The 23,001-nt window shown below is 45.9% G+C and overlaps 1 protein-coding gene across 1 annotated transcript in view; it reads left to right on the top strand.

Annotated features, from left to right (window-relative positions):
* Positions 1-23,001, top strand: part of LOC144824255 (adenylate cyclase type 5-like) — an 883,805-nt gene that overhangs the window by 691,689 nt on the left and 169,115 nt on the right. The window contains exon 2 of the mRNA XM_078683396.1: positions 22,478-22,627. Coding sequence (XP_078539522.1) covers positions 22,478-22,627 — 150 coding nt within the window. The remainder of the gene's footprint in view (positions 1-22,477; positions 22,628-23,001) is intronic.

Raw genomic sequence — 23,001 nt, 5'->3', positions numbered from 1 at the left:
TACAGACTCCTCACTGTTCCGCTTTTCTCTCAACTCCCAGCTGCCTCACTTCCCCCCACATTCCACCTGGAATGTCCCCCAGGCAACATTCTGCACACACTACATAGTCATGAAAAGACCCAGAAATGCAAAAATTCCTCACCTCTTGATCTTCTCTTCAAAAGAGAATTTGGAAGTTTGAACCGGGGACTCTCAATGTGCTGGCCTTCTTCAGAAGGAGTTCTTGATGATACACTTGTTGAGGGGCTTACAGATTACCCCACAGTGGAGTGGAAGCAAGGGGAGCTTCCTGGAGAACGTTTTTAGAGAGATTAGAACAAGAAGCAAGAAAATTGAGTTGTAAAGACAAGGTCTGTTTAAGCTTGCTGCTAAAGGAGAAGGTAAACAATTGAAATGCGAGTGAACAGAAACAAAAAGAAATACTTTACAACTGTGCCATAGAATATCCCAAGGAGGTTACAGGGGCGACCAGGGGTATTTTACTGGTGCCTTCTTCCAGAGCTGAAGAGATTTGCAGACACAATAAAAGCATTTCTAGGTAATTGAGTTGCTCAATGCGGCTTCATCACTACAAGGCGGCATTGGAAGACATAATGATCATAGACACATGAAGGTAGAAACCATCATTAGCTGGTGCCTCTTGTTGCTTTCAAGAGCACATACTTAAAGATTAATGGCGACGAGGTTCTTAGTTTCTTAGATCAATGATGTTCTGTTCAGCAAAGGAAGCAGAACCTAGTACATGCACAACCAATGGAAGCTTCTGTTTGAAAATCATTCTTTTTTTTAATTATTCTTTTTATTAACGGGCATCAATGATACAAGCAATACAGAGCAAGAACATCTCAAGAAACATGGTATTTGCGGAGAGTGAGGGGGCCAAGGTCAATATAGAACACATATTCATGGGGAAGGGAGTACATCAAAAACTGCATTTCTGGTTGGAACACAAATTTCACCTTTGTACTGGTTCCACGGGCCCCACACAGCCGCCCATTTTCGAGGACGGCCCCTAGCAACATACACCGATTTTTCCCGAAACATACACCAATCTAAGTTACTTTTCCATAATTCGAGAATGGGGGGTTGTTCTGATCCCCAATGTTGTGCAATGTTTCTCTTGGCGAGCATGTAACTTAATGTGACCCATAGTGTCTGCGCTGAGTTGAGGTCAGTCGGTTCCCATATATTTAGAAGGCACCTCCTGGCCTCAGGGAACAAGGCGGTACCTAAGACATTGTGTATGGTACTATGAATCTTGCTCCAATACTCAGCAACATGTTGACATTCCCAGATAATATGAAGGAACGTGCCACTCAGGCCGCAATTGCGTCGACATAAATCAGAATCAGAGAGCCCCATCAGCACAAGGCGGGGCCCAGTGACATATATCCTATGTAATATTTTAATTGCACAAGACGGAGTCTAGCAGAGATGGCCACCACCCTCGGGGATGAAATCGCTGACTGCCAGTCTTCGTCGTCCAGTTCTATTCCATCTCGGATCCACCTATCCCTTAGCTCGCCTAAAAGGTCCACTCTCTGGTTGATTAACTTTTTATAAATAAGAGAAATAGTTTTTTCGGGAAGGTGCCCATCTAATATCCTATCCTCGAGTGGGGAGGCATCAGGGGGCTCAGCGCCATCAGGCAGAACAGCCCGCATCGCATGCCGAACCTGAGCATAGCGAAAGTACTCTGAGCTGGACAATTAGAATTTTTTTGCAAATCCTCAAATGTCTTAACCTTCCCTTTACTCCAAATGTCCTTGACAACGGAAATACCAATCAGGTCCCATTTATCAAACCCTCTCGTTTTCCAAAGTTTCCCAAGCCAGTCCGTATCAAATAGTGGGGTCGCTAGTGTCAGTCTATTGCACCACCCCAGCGAGCGTAAAGCATCGTGCCAAATGCAGACCGCATGTTTGGTCGGTCCCGACAAATCTAGCTTGGAATACTGAGAGTATAAAGCCCTGTTATAAGTGTTATTTGGCAGTAACCATCTATCCATAGCGTAGCCCGGGTCCAATAATATCGCTTGATGTCTGGGAGGGCGATCCCCCGTCATACCAAGGCAAGGTTAACTTAGCTAATGCGATACGAGGCCTGCCCTCCCATAGCAGAGTACGCTGCAGTCCCTCCACCCCTCTGAAGTAAGCCGCTGGGACTACATCTAGGGAGTTCTGAAGGGTATACAGAAAACAAGGCAGAGCCATCATTTTGAAAAGCGCCGCTCGCCCCAACAATGAGAGGGGAAGTCTCCTCCAGTTAGCAATGTCTCTCCGGAGTCTTTGTAAAGGTGGCAAGAGATTCATCGCATACCTGACATTCGGGTCCAGGGAAATATAGATCCCCAGGTATTTGAACCCCTCAGAGCAGAGCTGGATGGGGCAACCACGTGGGGGAATCGGGGGATCCCCTTTGAGAACAAACAGAACCGATTTACCCCAATTAATGAAGAGCCCAGAGTTTCTACCAAAAGAAGCTAAAACGTCACAGACAACAGCTAAGGACGCACGAGGGGAAGTCAAATAAAGCAGAATATCATCCGCATACAGAGATACTCGGTCTTCCCACTCAGGGGACCACCGCAGGCCTCGGATTGATGGTTCCCAGCGCAGCCAAGCTGAAAAAGGTTCCAAAGCCAAGGAGAAAAGGAGAGAGAGGAGAGAGAGGGCAACCCTGTCGGGTGCCACGGCCAAGCAAAAGGCAGAGGAAACCCATTTATTGACTACAATCTGAGCTAGCAGCTCAAAATATATCAAGCGCACCCAATATATAAACTCGGAGCCGAACCCAAACTTAGCCAGTACTGCCCATAAATAGGGCCATTCAATCGTGTTGAACGCCATTGTGGCGTCGAGAGAGGCAATCACCACCGGTTCCCGCAGGGTATGAGCCCTTGCTATTACTCCGTGTAGTCTGCGTAGATTCAGAGCGGTGTTCCTATGCGGCAAGAAACCCGATTGGTCAGGGTGAATAAGCCGGCTTACCACTTTTACCAGCCTATTAGAAAGGAGCTTGGCCAAAATTTTGGGCTCTGCATTCAATAAAGAAATCGGTCTATAGGAGGCGCACGCAGTTTTAGGCTTGCCCACTTTATGGTTCACCACCACCAGAGCTATCCTCTGATCTAAAGGCATGGTCCCCCTATCGCGGGCCTCAATAAACATATCACCAAGATACGGGGCCAGCGTATCAGGTCGGAGCTTATAGAGTTCGATAGGAATTCCGTTAGGCCCCAACACTTTCCCTGATTTTAAAGAGCGAATAGCTCGGGTTATTTAATCGGGGCTAAAAGCGCTATCCATGAAGTCGCGGTCCTCATCGGACAGGCAGGGGAGTTGAAAAATCTCTAAGCAACAAATGGGAGTCTTCCTCCGGTCTATCAGAAACCGGGGTATAAACCGTTTGAAAGTGAGTCGCAAAACTATCAACTATGGACTGAGGATCAGTAAGTGTGACGCCATCATCCGCGACAATCTCAGGGACTACTCGAGAAGCCCAGTCTTTTTTATCCAGCCAGGCGATGAGTTTCCCTGCCTTATCCCGAGGTCATAAAGTCTGCCCTGTTGCTCTCTGCCATGCACCCTCGCCCTGTCCGTCACCAGAGATTTATATTCGTGTTGTTTGAGACTCAATAGATGCAGACCAGCTTGCGTCACCCCCTCCTCCAGTTTCTCCTCCAACCACTTTATGTCGTTTTCAATGGCCACCACCTCACTGTTCCTCTCCTTCTTAACACCAGCTATCAGTGAGAGCGCTTGGCCCCTAATTGCCATTTTGAAGGCTTCCCAAAGGGATACAGAAGAGGAAACAGATCCAACATTATCCACAAAATAGCACTCAAGAGCTTGGACAAGGTTTTTACGAAGCTTGGGGTCTCGGAAATACCATGGACTAAAGGGGGCTGTTCTACCTGCCGAACCCGGTGTAATGCAAAGTCGGAACCAGAGTGGAGAGTGATCGGATATACCCCGGGCGAGATGGGCCACCGCAGTCAAATAAGTAGCTTGTGCCGCCGGGATCTGACAGAAGTCCAAGCGAGAGAGGCTTCCGTGAGCCCCAGAGTGGAAAGTATATTGCTTCTGATCAGGGTGAAGCAATTGCCACCCATCAACCAGACCCATAGCGTTCAAAAATTCAGGCAGCCACCGGACGTTACATCTCAGATCTCGCGGGGGATGTCTGTCCATGGTCCCGGACATTACAGCATTGAAATCCCCCCCCCCAGCACCAGCAGCCCAAAAGGCAAGATAAGTAGGAGTTTACCTAGCGTGGCAAAGGAAGAGGATTGTAATCCGGGAGGGATATAAACAGATAAAAGAGTAAGGATGTATCCTTCCTTTCGACCTGTGATGCCTACATATCTGCCTCTGTCATCCGACCAAACTGAGTCTACGGCTAGTGGGAGTGCCCTACGTGCTAAAATGCCCACGAGAGCCTGAGGGGAACCCGCGTGTGCCAATAGTGTATATCCCATTCTATGTAGAGCTTTACATGTGTTTCCAATTAAATGAGTTTCCTGAAGCAGGACCACATCAGGTGCATGTCGTTTGAGGTATTGCAAGACCACACTGCGTTTTATCCGGTCCCCCAACCCATTCACATTCCAGCTTAATACCTTTAGTTCCCTACCCCCCATCGTCCCATGTAAAAGAAATTCGATAATACTCTGCATTGTCTGAAATGATCCCAGATAGTACTGTGATGCCACAAACCAAACAACAAACAAAGGAAACAACCCACATTCCCCAACTACCCCCACCCCGCTGCCCTGCCCACTAGGCTTCAAACTGCCCATTGAAAAAGCAGAGTGCCTGTCGCCCTAAATATTCAAAAGAAAGAACAAAAAAAGGGGTTATTTAGGGGAATAGTCACCGGAGCCCTCGGTCGGGCCCCATTAAGTACAGGTTTGCATAGGTCCGCAGTGCATACTGATCAACAAAAATGTAGCACACTCCCTCTCAGTTCCGACACTACACCCCCCACCCCACCACACACAGTTGAATAAAGAAATCAGGACTCAACGCCATCCTCTCGCCCCTGTGGCTCATGATCCGGGGGGCCCAGGTTTTCAAGCCACTCGGCAGCAACTTCAGGTTGATCGAAGAACCAAACTTTATCCTTAGCCACCACTCGGAGACGAGCGGGGAACAGCATTGAGTATTTAATGCCCCTCTCACGAAGGTCCCGTTTCACAGATAGAAAGGTCTTCCGCTGACTCTGTACCCTCTGCGTAAAGTCAGGAAAAAAGGAAATTGCAGCATTCTCATATTTGAGGGGGGCATTAGTTCTCGAGCACTGAAGGATAGCGTCTCTGTCGCGAAAGTTGAGGACTCTGGCCAGTATGGGCCGCGGGGGGCACCCGGCCGCGGGCGACCCCCGGGGACCCTATGAGCACGTTCGATAATGAAGAATTTACTTAAGCCCCTCAGTTGGAGATGCTTAAGAATCAGATCTTCTACAAACAGGTCTGGAGCTGGGCCCTCCAATTTTTCCGGAACACCTATGATGCGTAGGTTGTTGCGGCGGAGGCAGCCTTCATAGTCATCCAGCTTAAGTTCAAACATTTTCCTGGAATCTCGCATTTCTCCGACCTCCTTCTGCAAATGAGAGACATTCTCCACCAGGCTGGCGGTGGTGAGTTCCACCTGTTTCACTTTTTCATTCAGCTTCCCCATATCAGTGCGAATGAGATTGATGTCTATGGCCATTGAGTCAATTTTATGTTCTAGAGAGGTCTTTACACCAGAAATGGCGTCCATGACATCTTTGAGGGACAGTTCCGGGCTGTCCCCAGCCGATGCACCCCCCATTGAGTCCTCCGATAAGCGTCCCTTGGCTACATCTTTATGGACGGTATATTTATCCAACTTGTTCGATTGGATCAGCTTCGGACCCCTAGTGCTGGTGGTTTTGTTCCGGTCGATGATGTGAGGTTTCGAAAAATTGAATTAGTGGTGAGGAGGAAGGGGGGGGGGGAAACTACGCACCGGCGCCTGTAGGCCCCAAGATGAGGCCAGATCGCTGCCGCGTGGCGGTGTCTACAAGAATATGGGCAGCAGACAAAAGGAGGTCACACCCCTCCGCCTCCCAGGGCGGCAGCGATGATTATGGCAATCTGAACGGCGCTATTTCCAACTGCGCCCCCGGTGTTAAGTCGGGACGCACGAGCAATCACTGGGGACGGGGAAAGCGGTCTCCAAAGTCCGGGTTTGTAAGCTCTGCTCGGCACCCGGTATGGCCTCTCCAGGACCAAGGACTACTCCTAAGTCACATATATGAGGAGGGGGAAGGGTGCGGGAGGACACTCGCCCCTGCCGGCTGGGGACCGCTGCAAATGACAATAGTACCAGGATCAAACCGGTGGGGGGGGGCCAGACTCACCCCGGCAGTCCGAGTTCGTGTGCGGCCTCAGTCCCAAGGCCCGCCATGGGCCAATGGTCTGGAGCGATCTAGTGAGCGAGCCGCTCACAGTGTCTTCGTCGCCGATGACGGCGTCCCATCCGGGTAGTCCACAAATGGACACTGGATTGCAGGGGCGATTGCGACTGCTGTCAGGATCAACGCGCAGCCCACTATCGCACCTCTCCGGGCAACAGCCGGCCGAAAGCTCCCCGGAGCTTGGATTAGCACATCACTGCGGATCTCGGCCTGTGGACCCACCGGCCGTCGACGATTTCCTGGTGACACCGCGGCTCCAAAGGACCGCAAATCACCCCTGGTTCATCCGCAGCGGCTCACGCGCCTTCAGCTTCAGGGGGGACACTGCGGATCTAGGATAAGTGAATCAGGATCGTTGCGGGGCTCACCGATTACGGAGCTCCGAGACTACGCGGCCATCTCGGTCTGGACTTGGCCACGCCCCCCTTGAAATTCATTCTTATTATGCAAATTAGCAATGCTACAAATGCATCTCTATGTATTTTACCTCCTCTCAGCCACAACAACTCTGTAGTTTTAATGTCGCTAGGTTCCGACACCGACACCCACTTTCCACCTCGGCTCTACATTTGTTTTTTTCCAGACCAGACACAAAAGCAAAATTTTTAAGAGTTCCAGAAATGCTGTAGTGCATGAACCGAGGCTTCCACATATTATCTAGCAACTCTCCCAGCACATGAACCATGGAACACAAGGCCAAACAAAAGTCATTTATTTGATTTCTAAACCTCCAAAATCCTTCTTTGATTTCTGAACCTTTGGAACTGGATTGAGGTGGTGATCTCAGACCATGACAGTTCATTCTCCATTTAATTCTGGAACTGCCTGTTAGAGAAGAGCTACTGGTGTGAACGTGCCAAATGGGAGTATATCACAAATTTGCTGAATTTGACTTGTCTACCAGTAGAGTCAGCCAGGTGCTTGTTTGGATCCATTACCACACAAATGTGCACAAAAAGACCAACATGCAGCAACACAACACACCTCCAAAGCCTTCATCAGTCACCCAGACACACAACTAGTGCGCCATAGTCCTGCTCTTTCAGGAGGGCCCAGCACGTAACTACTCTCCAGGACAGTCACTATTTATCTCCCTGTATGTAGGTCGAATGAACTACCAGATGTTTACTTGACACTGTTGTGGGTTCACCTCTGTTTTGTCTTGTTTTCTTTTTCTACTGTCTGCAAAACCACTGTAGGCAATTGGTCTTCATAGTTGTCCCCTGTTATATGAGAGTTGGCACTCTGTGAAAAGACAGCCGGCGAAAGGACGTCGTTTCGTTCAGTGTATCAATCCAACTACTCTTAACTTCCTATACCTTTGACTCCCCACCAAGAACAAATGTGGTTTCCCAGATGAGCCCTTTCAACACTTGCGCATCTGTCGTCACATGGCACATTTCAGGAGCTAGAGGAGTGAAACCCAAGGAGGGACATCAGACTAACCACGTTAAATGGAGCAATATTCTCCCAGGGGAACGTCAAAACAAATCATGTGTCTCTGCATACCTTATCCGTACATGCCATCTGTCATTCTGCTATCATAGGGATGAGGGGGCATTAGCGACCCTCCTTTATTGTGAGGGGTGCGATGTTACAGTTTGGGTGTACCACCGAAGCAGCATGGTCCAGCAATCTGATAGGTCAACAACATGAACACATGTGCAGTCTCTTCCAGTCATTTTGAGACACAAGGACACTGGGTAAAAAACCAGGCTAGCCCACAATGTTCAAAGATGGAGCTGAATGACACATGACCATTTAGGGTATTTTGTTCCAACAGCCATGTCATGGAGGTTACAGCGAGGAGAGGTGGGTTTAAAGGTTGTTATGTGATGGCGATGGGTGCAATTGTTGCTTTTTGAGACTCTTCTGTGGTTGTTAAGTTAAGCTGAGCGGGGTAAGAAAAAATGGGGGACCATACAACATAGCACACATAGGAAGATGGGTCACCTCGAATAACGGTCATATATTGAGTGTTCTGAATAACATCAAATAGTCAATGAGCTTTACTGTTGTGTGTATTACGTCACTCTCAATTAAAAACATCCCTATATTGATAGTTCTACTCCGCTGTGCAGTCTCTTTCATCCTGCCAGGATCGATAACACGAGTACCGTAGAGTTCGGTTGCATAAGGAACAGGCAGCAACCAATTTATGAAAAATTCAATTGTATCAGTGTGCCTGACAGTCCAGAAAATAATGTCTTTTAATTTCCCTGTAATACATACGAGCCTGAAATCCCGAATAAAAATGTCCCTATTATAGGCGACTTGTGACCTCCCAAGTCGCCTCCAATCGAGAAATATTGTAGCCGTTCAACTGCTAACTTATTACAGTTGAGGGGGAAGACAGGAAATGGAATGCAATTAGAGCTGCACTTTAGAAAGCAATGATAGTGGCTAAAACTTGGCTTTTCCTACTTCTGATCTGCCTTTCTAGATGGACAGTGATAAGAAGAAAGGAGATATTTAGGGCAGCAGGCTTATTTTTTCCATCCTTTAGAAGATAGGAAAGACAGAATTTCTGTGTATGTTCCTATACATTCTTAGCTGTAGCATTTTTTTTTATTTGACTTGTAAACTGAGTCCGGTAAAACATCTTCACTCTTTCATACAAAAGAGCAGGAGCGGCTCCTCCACTAGGCCAGGGGAGCGTCGCCCCACTGCTTTCTCGCAGCGCAAGCAAGCCAAAACATAAAATGGTAATACTTTTAGTTATTACCATTTTATGTTTGCTTTGCGTTTTGCGGGTGGGCGGAGCTAGCCTGCTCTTTGGGCAAGGGAGGAGTGGTTTGCCTACTCCTGAGTGCACAAAGACTGTTTGGTCGACCCACTCGAGCCACCCAAGCCAGTCATGCGCACTCTACCTTTCTTCATGGAGATCACGCCCACCCCACTAGCCACTGGCTGGGCACCGTCCCGACCAATTACAACACTGCAATTGCAGTGTTGTGATTGGCTTAGGGGAGGGAGTCTGACTGCCCGCTTACTGTTCCTGTCGGAGACAGAAGAGCAGGAGCAGAAAAGACGCAGGACCTGGCGGAAGGGTACGTTTAATTAATTTTATTTTTCCAGCAACACCCCTGCGATCTTCCCCCCTGCGACACCCCGTAAATACCCCTCGCGCAAACCCGCCCATCCGCGAGAAATACCGGTCACTACTGTGAAAGAGCACCCCAGAAAGGATTCAAACGGTTTGTGGGGAGGGTTATGGTGTGACCATATAACATAAGGAGTCAAATACATTATAACTAAAAATATTTAAAGCCACGTCAGATTCCCATGGCCTCCTCAGTGACTCTGAAAATCTTTATAATGTAGGCCGGCAAGTACTTCATCCCAATCACTCTAATCTTCTCTAACGCGTTGCTGAGTCACTCACCAGGCCAGTCTTTTGCCTGCCTGAACACGGTGTGCTGTTTTTGTCATGTGATCATGGTGGTAGCACTGCACAGCTTACTCTTTTCATTTTGAAGTACCTCTTGACAGGAGTGAAATGAGCACCTGAGCAATATTGTTATTGTTGCTGTTATTATTATTATTATTATTATTATTATTATGACTACGATGACGACTGAGCATCATGCCTGATCAGCTGTGCATGTTTGCTCATATGGAGGTTTCAGCTGAGTAATGAAACCGTAGACGTCGACTTTTGCATCTTGCTGCCTGAACTGTCAGTTGACAGAAAGTATTAAATTAATATTCTCTTTGCTGTTGTGTGTGCTTTCATCTCAAGCACTTGAGCAGAGTCGTCCTGTCTGTTCGTCTGGGATTAGGTGTGTCATTTGTGTGTCGGCGCGTGCACCCCGCTCTGAAGAGCCACTTTCATGGAGTTACCGGAACAACAAAGCGCGAGGCCTTTCATCTCGCGGCGCTGATGTACCGGCTTCCAAGTGTAACTGGCGCGCGCCGCTGGATAATGTGCCGGGAAAAGTCTGGTCTCGAGGGCCAACTCCCTGGTGAGGAGGGATTATGGTCTGGAAAGTGCAGCACTGGCTTCATGACCTTGGTTTGACTTTGACGAGCTGTCAGAAGCACATAACGATAGAATCCTCCTGCTTGTTCTGCGCGTTACATTTGAGGGTGTTCACAGATTGAGTTAGGACACAGGAACACTTTAAGGATCTTGGGGGTTCTGGGCCAAAAGTATTTTGGGGTTCCCTGTTCAGAACACTTTTAAATTTATGAATCAATTTAAACTCTTTCAACAATTTCAACTCTTTCAACTCTTTCATGAAAGAGTTGAAATTGATTCATAATTTTTTTGGCCAGGTCACTGGCAGTGCAGAGGCACATTGGTCCAACATCTAAATGTGTTTACATGTAATATTCAGGGATAGTGATGTGTTTTCAATATTGTAACAGCAGCAGCACACTAATATTACTGCAAATAATCTCTGTGACAGTCTCCCATTTCTCACTGCGAAGTCCTGTTTTGATCAAAATCAAACTTTTTTTAAAAGGATGTTGCATGAAAGAAACAGTTCTCTGCAAAATGTCTGTAATAACCTCTCACACATCACTCACATTAAAAATAAAGGAAAATGGTATTTAAATCAGTCTGTTTAAGAATTATGCAAGGTCATCAGAGCAAGACTCTCCAGTACCGGCTGGCACGGATCGGGGGTGGCGGGTGATGGGCGGGGTAGCTAGAGGGGGGGGGGAGGGGGGGCGATCCGCCCCAGGCGGCACCATTTTTGAGGCGGCCGTGGCCGGCGGCACTGGAGGCCCATTGCGGCCGCGGCGGCCTTTATAATTTATTTGGGAACGATTCGAACACAGTGTCCCCAAATAAAGTAGACACTGACTTTCGCATTCCTGATGGATGTGCACAACATAAGAGTCTGACATTAATTCCTAGCAAAATATTCCATCTACAAGGCATAATTGTCTCTAATAAGCTGTTGCCCTTCAGCCCTTTGCAACTTCTTGCCCTTTGGCTTTGTAAGTGGTATAGACAAGCATTTGTGGGATTTGTTAAAAAGATGAAAGATATTTCTGAATCTCTTTTGATAGAAAGAAATCCGTTTCAATCCGGTGCTTTCAACATTTTGTTCCCCCAAACCACAGATCGCTGTGCTTTCAGACCAATATATCTTACAACTCTGCTGTGAATGTAAAGCACGCAGAATACCCCTTTAAATGTTTTGTGATCTGCACAGTATACGAATAACCTAGTGCACACTCAATCATTTATTGTTATTTACTTGGATTTGCCAAATTGCCTGTTTTGTCAGTAAGGCATATAACATAATAAAAGGAAACTGGCTTCAATTACGCGACTTATAAATCAATATTTCTTAAACAAAGTGTGAAATTGACGCATCAAATTTTAGAGCTGACATCATTATGGGCAATGTTAAAAAGTTGTTTGGAATGAAGTATACCTTTATGGTGCCTCATGTTCCTCTTTCCACTAACAAATCACTTAAAAGAAAGTTTGTGTTTCAGGAGAGGTGCAGTACAGAATTGTGTGGTGCAGGATTTCCACATACTTCTAGCGAATTAGAATTTCTAAACCTAGGAAGTCCGCATGCAGATATCCACAACCTCATTGTGAGACTTTCAAAGCACCTGAAATTTACGATAATACCAAGAAAAATTTCACCAAGAACCGGTGATTGGTAAACAATTGCAACAATTTTGATTAAAATTGACACGTGTTCGCATTATGGGCCTGATTCACAAAGGTAAACTTACACTTTCATGCAAGTTTACCATTGTTTGCTATTTATAAAGGGATTTATGCATAGTAGGTTTACGCATAGCTATGGATTTGCTGCATTTGCCACATAATCCATTATCTTCGGAATAATCTTCAGATTTTTAAAGAGGTTGTTTTTAGCTCAAATGGTTAAAAAGTTATTAAATTGCATTGACATGTGGTGGCGCTGAGTGGTAGGTGTCTCAAGGACCTCTTTCAAGTGCTCGCTGTCCTTTTTTCCCAGCAATCCCCCACGCCCCCCAGGGGTGGCAATCTGAGGGATAGCCCCGGGCGCCCCAAGCTCTAGCTACGCCTCTGGGAAAAGAGGGTGAAGAAGGTCAAGGAAAAATAAAATCAAACGTATCTCCTCACTGTGTCCCTCATCGTCATCCTCTGGAACAGGAAGTACACAGACTTCCAGGCTCCCCTGACCCGTCCCGACGCTGCAATGCATCTTTGTGATTGGTCTGAGCGCTGTGGTTCGGTCCTCAGCCAGGGAATGGCAGCTTCTGGGCCAGCGCCCACTTTGCTCATGTCTTAAAACATCTCTGCAGCTGTGGCACCGATGCCATGTAATGTATTTTCAGGGTGCAGCATAGACCTTGTACTGCCCGCAAAGCAGGAGGCCCAGTTGCTCATTGGCTGCCTCTCTCTTCAGGCCTTTGTCATGTGTCAAGCGCAGTCAACATTTTTAAGGTCTCATTTGCGATTTTCACAGGCTGGTCAATCATTTTCCCTTATGTCATTCCACATTTCCATTGCCTTTGGCAATGAAAATGATATATTTGCTAAGTTCTGTAGAAAATATTATCAATATCTGTCAAAATTCGCCCATCGAAGATAACATTCTTGTATAAAAAGTAATCATTCTCAAGTGAAGTTAGGAGGGGGGAAGAGGGGTGCACCAATAACAATGAAGACGTGTGCACGGTTTATATACTCGATTAACCTTCGAGTCAAAATAGTATGTTTCCTCTTTACATGTATTTTCACCACTGTGTAGTCCTGCAGAGGAAACGCAGCAAGACCAGAAACAAGAGGTGTTGGTGGGCACAGAGACAAAGGGTTCCATTACTGAAGTGCGGTTAGTGAGCCGCAGGTATTGGCAGAATGCTACTAGTGCTGAAATCCTCCTTCATTGGTCATGTTCATGAGCAGAAGAATCAACCATTCTTCTCCACTCTGGGCCTCATCACAGCTGTGTCCGTCTCGAGCTAAGGTTTACATCTGTATGAAGCTGTCCAACTATAGTTGGACTCCTGTCTCTGCCAGACATGTGCTCCTTTGCTGGATTACCAAAATGGCTGTGGTGCCCATAAGACCTGACTACATTCAAGAAGAAGACTATTCCTTCAGCGCTACTATTCCTTGCGACGGCAAGCCAGACATGCACATTTTAAACCTCTCTAACCCAGCGGTCTTGGACAGCTGGGTTAGAGATGGCCCAGGCCTCCAGTGCGCTTGAGAGCGCTGAGAGAAGTCACTCCATCCAATCCCGGCGCTTCTCTCATGCTGGTTAACAGCATCAAAACAGCAGTAGGATTGGTTAGGGGAGTTGGCTGGGCCTGATGAGAGAAGAACACCAGGACCTGAGAGGATGTGCAGTAAGGTAAACTACTTTTATTAACTTTTTTTTTTGCATATATTTTATGAATGTGCATTTATGTCCTAAATCGTTGACATGCATTACATTACCATTTGAAAGTTAAACATTTTAGCTTTAAAACGATAATGTATTGCATGTCAGCATCAATTTAGTTAATAACGTTTTGCGCTGACCCACCACCTATTTGCCCGTCCCCCCCTCTCCATAGCCGGCAGCCGCCACTGGAGGTGAGTGATAAGGAGCTATGATGTGCTCATGATAGGAATTAAATAATTAGTGTTGGAAATTGGTTTAATTCTGAAGAAATTGTGCCATGTGTAAGAGGTTTCTACCCTATATCCAGATGGGCACACATTGGACAGCATCCAATGTCAATGGTTCATATTTCACTCGGTACTAAGTTGTAAATGGTTACAGCAACGTTCGGTGAGAATTGGCCTGCTATGGTATGGCGGTGGTGCAGAATTCAGCTTGTTGTGTCCACTGTGTTTGAGAGTAGTGCTCTTAGCTGCTTTGGCCTGGCACTGACCATCTGTGAATATTTGTTTCTGGTTAGTATTTATCAAGATGACCTACAACTCCCTGCATGGTCACGGGACTCTGTATTGATACGTGATTCGTTCTTCGGATGGCCAACAGCTGCAGTTAGAGATGCTCTTCAAGCAGCACTGCTTCTCTGAACATAGGTAACATGCTTAGTTCTGGGGAAGGAGCTCTTATGAGGGCACCTTCTGGAATTTGTTGCGACTTACTGTTCTGGGCTTCATCTAGCATGCCTTAGTATGCTTTGCCTTGAGTCACTGGTTATAGAGGGATGATTTCACTTTAGTCTTAGTTTGCTCTGTCGAGCAGTTCTAGAAGAGTTCTAGAAGAGGTGGGAATTGGCTAGATGTGGCTCATTTAGGTATACAGTTGGAAAAAAAACGGAATTATTTTTTTTTACTATCCAGCTAATAAGGGCTTTATTTGGAGCTTGGCAGATGGAATACTCTGTCAAATAGTAATGGATATCTTGTCTGACATATTAGAAGTGCCATAGGCTATAATGCCCTTGTTATGCATGACTCTGGTAGATTAATCTACACACAGTGGATCTCCAGGAATCTAAACAAGCCAGGTAAGTACCGATCCCTTGATTTTTTGACTCTGGTAGAGTGCCACTAGCATGAATAACTGGATTTAAATCTATCAAACCACTGTAATTATGTAGCATCAGTTGTTAACAAAGGCTGTTACCCACAATTTCTACGTTTTAATGCAATTCCATGCTGCTCTGGCAGGGCTCTTTAAGGCCTGCCTGAGCAACTCTGGAAACCAGGGAGCACAGCTTCTGGAGGAGAGAGCACACAGAGAGGGGTGTGGGTGGGTGGCAGGAGGCCAGGTATGTTTCTTAGGTGTGGACATTTTCGACACGGCAGAGTCAATGTTATGGGCTGCCCCATTACTCCTCTGCCCCTGCGTAGAAGTTTAAGGCTGGGGCAGATGATTTAGAGGCCACAAACTACCATCATTACTATATGCGGACGACATAGTGTTAATCAGTCAAACAAAAATAGGGCTGCAAAACCTTGTGGATGCAACTCGGTTGTACTCGGATGGTAACCAACTGACGATAAATCTACAGAAGACACAAACTATGTCAATTAACAAACAAGCATTTACAATGCAACGGTTTCGCCTTTGTAAAAGTTAGAGCTATTGGCATTGTAAATGACATTTTGTTTTATTTATGTGTTGGTTTTGAAAACAGATAAATTAATAGCATTGTCATTTAAAATGCCAATAGCTTAATCTCTCGCAAATGGGCGATACCTGGAGAGAACAAAGATTAGGGCCCCCAGAATGCACTGGTATGCTCCATGAAAGCAGAGGTTGAAATACAGCCTTCTGCATGCGACCCCTAGGAACTCACAGGGCACCTGCTGCTGCACACACAGCACCGCCATGTTACTTATTCGAGAAGCCATGAGTTTGCCATGGACAGTACCCCACGTGTAATGCTATTCGATATGTTCGGCTAGATGAGGGTGAACCAGGCAATACCAGAAATTTGCCTACACCACAAAGCCCCCTTTTCGAAGTTCTGAGTGTATAAGGCAATGGTGCATGTGTCCCTTAAGTTAGAAGCACTACAAACGTATTTAAAAGAGAATTTATCAATGTTGGGAGGTGCAAGCGGTAGGACGGGGATACATTATCCGACTGGCTGGAAGTAATTGTATACATGTGTTCAAACTAATGAGGCCCCGGAGAAAAGTGTTCTCACAAGACAGGCCTGGGATTTAATAACGTCCCCATGAAGCGCGGTACAATAGGACTGTTCATACAGAGATGGGCTGCGCTGGAGCCCCTCAGACAGCTAACTACACCTCAGGCCCAGCAAAGGGAAGCTGTATAAGGGAATGTATGAAAAACGCGAACAATACCGCCAAACCGGGGCAGCCCGGACAGAAAGTAAAGCGCAAAACAGCAAACATTTAATTAGTGTCTTAATATCATCCCCTCCGCCCCCCACAAGCAAGGCTTTTTAATTACTGAATGTAGAAACAGAATACAAGTCGTAAAAAAAGAAGTGGGGGGGACGCCATCACCGGAAGTGACGTCATTAAAGGTAGCGAGCTCCTCTTCACAGAGAGGCCAAAGAGTGAAGTCGAGCTGTTTGGCAGGGGGGACGGCGTACGCCCGGTAAAATAAGTCGGGGGACGCCATCCACCCGCGTGGTACCCCGACTCGAGCCCTGACGAGACTGTATACATCCAAGAGTGGTATGATAAGATGGCAATCCAATACAGCTTTTCGGTATACACTTGAAAACATGGCCTGTGTACTATTTGTTTGGAACAAAATCAATAAGAGCTTATTTTCACAATTTTAAGAAAACACTGGAAAATAGCCACTGTAATTTCTAAAAAAGCCTCTTAAAACAGAGACAGCCGAAGCGGACATGAGCGCTTTATTGTGCTATGTGGAAATCTCAGTCTCCACCCTCACCCCCATCCCCATCCCGCCCTTTTTATCTTCCGTATGGTTTACGATATATGTACATTTATTTTAGACCATTCAGCAAATGCAAATGAACTCTTTGCACTGCTCACTGTTTGGTGTCAGTGTGCTTTCAAGAAGCGGTCTTAAGAATTGCAATATGTGATGATACAGTGGCGTAGCAAAGATGCTGTGCGCACAGCTCTCGAGTGTCCCAGTTCCAAATGTGCTTAGCTCAGTCAGTCCTCAATTTTTCTATGAATTCTGAGATTTGTAGTGCTGATTTTATCATGAGTTGAGCTGGATTACAAATAGCAGCATGCAACATTTAAGCATGGAACCTGTTTGTTTGAGGGCAATGGTGGTATGCTCCATATGGGATTTGTTTTGGGGTCAGATATGATGTCCAGACTAGGAGTGCTTCTCCTGCATCATGAGAAGATGCCTCTAAATGTGGAATGGCGTTAGAAGGTACGAGAAGTGTCTGAAATGTATACAAAACTTAATTGGGTTTGGTTGGAAAGGTGTGGGTGATGTGTACCGGTATGCAGGGCTCTCAAATTCCCCTGGTTCATGTGAAACTACTGCACCCAGTCCGATTTTCTGCTTTGCATTCTGGGACTTGCAGGATTTTTTTTTTAGCCCTTTCTGGAATCAGGACTACAAACTCCAGAATGCAAAGCAACAGCCTGGTTGGGATAAGCTAATCACGCACGGATATGGGAAAATTGAGATGTCTGTTACTGAGCTAATGAAAGCAAGTAGGATGGCAAGGTGATACACTCTCTCTAGGTTATTGTGGATACTATCTCTAGTACTGAACGTTTTACCTACAAATATTTCCTTTCAGGCTTGCCATTTAATTCGTTATATGCAGGAAACACAACGCTATCACCCTGAATGCATTAGGGTATCATACAAACTTCAGGAGTGGAAAATGTCCGTAATGACCTGGAGTAAGGAAGGTGGTCACCCTAGAAAACGGGCCCCTTTGGCCGCAGTTTGGCACTAATATCCATAATATTGATGACAACGGCACCTCACAACCTTGTGTCCCGGTGCCACTGCACCTGCTGCACTATTGATAGATTACAGCCCTGGGGAATCATCATGCAAGCAGGCGTACATGCTCTAGCATTTTTGGGAGTGGGCTGAGAACCTGTTTTTTTTATCCCAGGTGTCTAAAGCTGTACCATAGTAGCTCGGAAATTTCCCCGAGTTAATGCAAGAATTTTAAACAGAACAAGTTGGAAACCGGGAACAAGATTTGCCTCGCTCCTATCCCGACGGGTTATGTCTAAAGTTCATATTCATGTTTGGACTGTTAGACACCTCACACGCAAAAACAAAACAGGTGCTCGGCTCAGCCTTATAAGGCCCTTGGTGTACGCCCACTGTACCGTTTCGACACCAGCGTTTACCTGCTAAAAAGTGACTTTTGATTTAAACATACATTTATAAAAGAGCTTGACATTTGCTCACGGGACGAGCCGGTTTTAAACGGAAGTGCCTAAACATGTACCCTCTGCCTATATGATGCCCATTCATCTTTAGACAAGCATTTACAATGCAATGGTCTCGGCATTATTATTGAAGGTGAATAAAACTTGCCATATGAATAGGAACATTAAAAAAATAGGTAATAAAAAACGCATATCACTACAAGTAATTATTTGTTTTTATTTTGTAATGTTTTCAAGTATGAACACCATACCATTGGTTGACGAAGTACTCAAAACATGCAGTAAACCACACAATACGAGACTGCAACGATTATTAAGGGCACCAATATATTATGCAATATGATTTAATGATGCCTACATAACCCATGTGCTCTTCCCTCCATCTCTCTTGACTTCTGGAATTCCCACCGAGAAACCGCACCTCTCAGAGAGGAAGTGTGCTCTTCAGAGGCGTACCCAGTTCAAACAGTGCTTCATAAAGTGAAGTTTCAGAGACCCTTGAAAACATGGAGGAGGCAGGTATCGCGAAGGGGGGTTACATGGCACTATCAAACCCCACCCTGGTACAAATATCAGACCAGTAAATTACATTAATAAACAACCTTGTACTTTAATGCAGGACATTTGTCTTTCGAGAAAAAAAAAAACTTACAGTGGCCAGTACGGGGATCGAAGCCGCAACCTTGGTGTTATTAGCACCACGCTCTAACCAACTGAGCTAACCGGCCCTGAAGGTAACAGTGCAAAGGAATGTTTTCATTAGATAGAACTGGGTAGGTTATCATAGGTGCAGAATAAACACATTGAGGCGCTCCGACAGTTCTGGGTTGACTCATTTGCACATACAAGGAAAGAGCACGTACATAAATCACCGATGGTACTGAAGGCGCTTCATTAATAACACTGACACGATTAGCAAGTCCAGGTAAAGATAGACCGAAGACCAGCATCACTCCACAGCTCCCCGCCCCCTCCCACGTACTTTGCACAGAGGGCAAGCTTATGAAAGTGTAATAAGTCCGTTTCCTTGTCAGGATAGTGAAGATGATTGAAAAGCGGGGGACACAACACTTTACCACACACACCTTTTCTATTTTCTCGTTTATTATCATTGTTTAGTGACACCCTTCTGACGAGGATGAATTGATAAGCTATGTATAGCTGCCACCTTATAATGGATAAGCATTCATGACACAGCTGTGCCCCCACCCCAGAATAATTAAAATATAGATGCTCATAACCCCCATCTCTAGGCGACCCTCTTTCTTCCGGACTGTACCTGCTCCTTGACAGCCAGCCTCAGGGGCGCCAATACTTCTTCCATGGCTTTCCTAGGCAGTTCTGGCTCTAGCTTCTGCTGCTTCCTCTGCGGTGCTCTCTCCTGCAGACGGCGGGGTGCTGCGGCCAGACCCCGGGTGGACCGCTGGAGCATGGGGCTGCGCTGGCCGGGGAGCAGAGTGCGGCAGAGCAGAGTTCTAAGCAGCAGCATGGACAGGGAAAGGCGGGGCTCCGGGCTGCATGATGAAATCTCTGCCTGGCCGGCTCCGGAGAGCGACCCGGTAATTCATCAAATGCAGAGCGTGATTCCTGCTCAAAAAGATCGGCCATGTTTGAATGGTGCAGTTATCGTTTGATAACATTGCAAGTTCGCGGGTTGCTATACAAACTATACATTGGACATCTTTAATGGCCTATTATTTTTGTAGATACTGTTTCATAGAAGATGAACAGATAGTATGAGTAACATTTTTTCAAAAAAATAATGTTTTATATTGTTTAAGCATCACAGTAAATATTTGTGCTTGAAAGAACATGCCACGTGCAAGCAGCCCCACCGCAGTCTTTCTACACAATAATGATAATTAACAAAATGGCGGCCACGCCCTGTTCTCTAGTCGACGCCAGACATGGGGAGCCAGTAATTTTAAACAAGCAACTGGAATACGTTAAGTTACATTAGGCAAAAGTGACAATTGAGAGCAAACAAAATACAAGTCAGGTCCCGGGCCGCGCTGTGATTGGCTGACGTCACGGGGGTGTCCCGGGCCGGCAGCCAATCACAGCGCGGCCCGGGAATGACGTCACAGGGGTGTCCCGGGCCGGCAGCCAATCGCGGCGCGGCCCGGGACAAAGGGGCGGGGCTTAAAAAAAGCACCAGAAACGCCCCCGAATCGCGTTTTCAGGAGAAAGCGCGATTGACAGCCTCTGCCTCCCAATGGCTAGCCTCCATTTATGGAGCTAGCCAATTGGAAACAGAGGCTGTCCTAACCTCACTATTAGAAACAACAGATTTCGATCTGGGAGTGGCTTCGCCCCTCGCCAGGTTACGAAACCTAAAAAGGGAAAACGAATTATGGCTGTTTTTGGAACAAAAACCGCATTGAAGACACAACAGTGTATAAGTACATGGGAGTCAAAATCGACAACAGCGGCCAGTTTACAACTCAGAAAGCAAGCATTAGAGGAAAAGGCATTGCGATATCGACTACTCTAAAAAAACTAAATGGCAAACTTGTTAGTCCATCTCTTCTGCCCCTGGCACAAGATATAAGAGCTAAACTGCTGCCCACGATCACTTATGGGAGTGAAGTACAGAGAGGAAGGGTTGCGGCGACTTTGGACAGAACTGTGGCGGCTGCATATAGAACCATATTCAGCTTGCCAAAACAAACCTCTCCGGCCCAACTTAGGCTGGAATTTGGAGGACAGAAGCAGTCTCTGGCAAGACAAGGCGCATACATAATTACTTGGGATAAAGTCCGGAAGGCAAACAAAGGAACCCTAAACAGATACTCATGGGCAGAATTAGAATGGAATCCGGCATCGCCAGCCACCAGATATTTGAAAAACAGTCTAGTGAATCTGGGGTTACAGGAGCTGTGGAACACCCCTACTAATCATACCACGATCAAAAGATTAGTAAAGAAAACAATAAAACACCTCTCATGGATCGAAGACAAAGCGTGTGTTGCAAAGAGGTCACATGGGTGGATCATCCTAAACTCCTATTGTAAACAAGGCCAACAGAGTTATCTTGACCTCGGGTACTCACGTTATATAAAACTGAAGTTCCTCAAATACAGAATGGGCATGTTACCTTGCACACGCCATCTCCCACAGCGGCTGAGGGTCAATGGGGGTACCCTCTGTCGTTTATGCGGTATGGAGCTGGAAGATATGGAACATCTGTTGTGCTCCTGTGAGAAGTTGTTGGTGGAACGGAAACAGTTGTTGAAACATAATTTTAACCAGCGTGAAATACGCTCACGAAGACAAGCAGTTCTTGCCTGCTTTGCACCCAGCGACCCGCAGTTGAACTGTAGCCTTGTGAAGTACTTGATGAAGGTAGAAACAAAGATGCAGAAAACTGACCCTCCGTCATGTTTTTAGAGGCTACTAATCAAAGCAGAAACCCTTACCGGTAGCCTATAAAGATTTACATTAAGGATGACGGAAATAAAGAGAACACTGGAACTCGTCACCTCACCATAACCTACAGTGGACATTTAGAACAACATGATTACTATTTTTATTCTTACTACATATATTTATGAATTTTTGTTAGGAGTTTTAAATTTAGACTGCATATTTTATGTGAAAGTAATTTTATTCAACTGATGAAAAATGTATTGTGCGCATCTTAGTGTTTTTAAGGATGAATTGCAATGGCTTTAATTAACTATGCTAATAAACTATTACTTACTTACTTACTAGATGATCTCAGGGGCTATACATAACAAAAAATTATAGATATGTAAAAAGTGAATTATTATAATAAATTTTCCATCCTCGTCATCTGTCGAAATATCCCCCACCTGGCCCCACCGCTCTTACCTGCAATGGCCACTGCTGTGTAATATAGTGGCCGGGACATCCGCCCCATTCCTAGTGGATTATCCCATGCACCAAACTCCAAATAAGTCCCTGAGAAACTTCTGTGGAATCAATATAGTAAATTATGTTAAAACAGAATGTTACTAAAGGAAGACTCAGTTTTTGTAAATACTTAAAAAAAATCTTGAGCTTTTCACCTTCCACGCCTGATTAGGAATTAGTCAACCAACACCAGGGGGAGTTTGCTCATATTTTACATTTTTACGGTGGAACATGACGTGCTAGACTTTCCTTGTACTGCTCTTATCCGTTGATAATAAAAGGACAAGCTTTATCAAACCTGAATTCACCAACACTGTGCTGTGTAATATTTCCGATATGTCCTTCACATAATATCCTGTTTGCAAATATTTAATGGGTATTTCTCTTTCTTTGCAGCTCGTCTCAAATGTTCTTATTTTCTCCTGCACAAACATCGTGGGAGTCTGCACCCACTACCCTGCAGAAGTGTCTCAAAGACAGGCCTTTCAAGAGACCAGAGAGTGCATTCAGGCCAGGCTACATTCACAGAGGGAGAACCAGCAACAGGTAATCCATATATTCACTACATACTACTCCTGGTGTGAGTCGCGGACCATTGCCTAAAAATATAGTTTCCAGGCCTTCCTTCTCATCTATCTCGCTGAGTTTTGATTTCAGCCTCTTCTTTTGATCCAGATTCACTGTGGTTTGTGTATGTTTCTCAAACCTTATCTCCCATACCTCAAAAGCCCTGTTACAGTTCCATCACTGAGCCTCTCACATGGCCCTGCCGGTTTGGTCCCTGTGTTATAGAATGCGAGGACAATGAATAACTGCCCAATGTGTGACATCTTTAATGCATTCAGTTAGGAGTAATGAGGAGCAGCAGATGCTACCCTGGTTTTGCTCCATGGCTCTCCTCAGCACTGCCCTTGCAACCT

Source organism: Lissotriton helveticus, chromosome 3_1, assembly GCF_964261635.1.
Source record: "Lissotriton helveticus chromosome 3_1, aLisHel1.1, whole genome shotgun sequence".
NCBI lineage: Eukaryota > Metazoa > Chordata > Amphibia > Caudata > Salamandridae > Lissotriton > Lissotriton helveticus.
The sequence above is the reverse complement of the archived record's forward strand: the minus strand, read 5'-3'. Positions and strand labels throughout refer to the sequence as shown.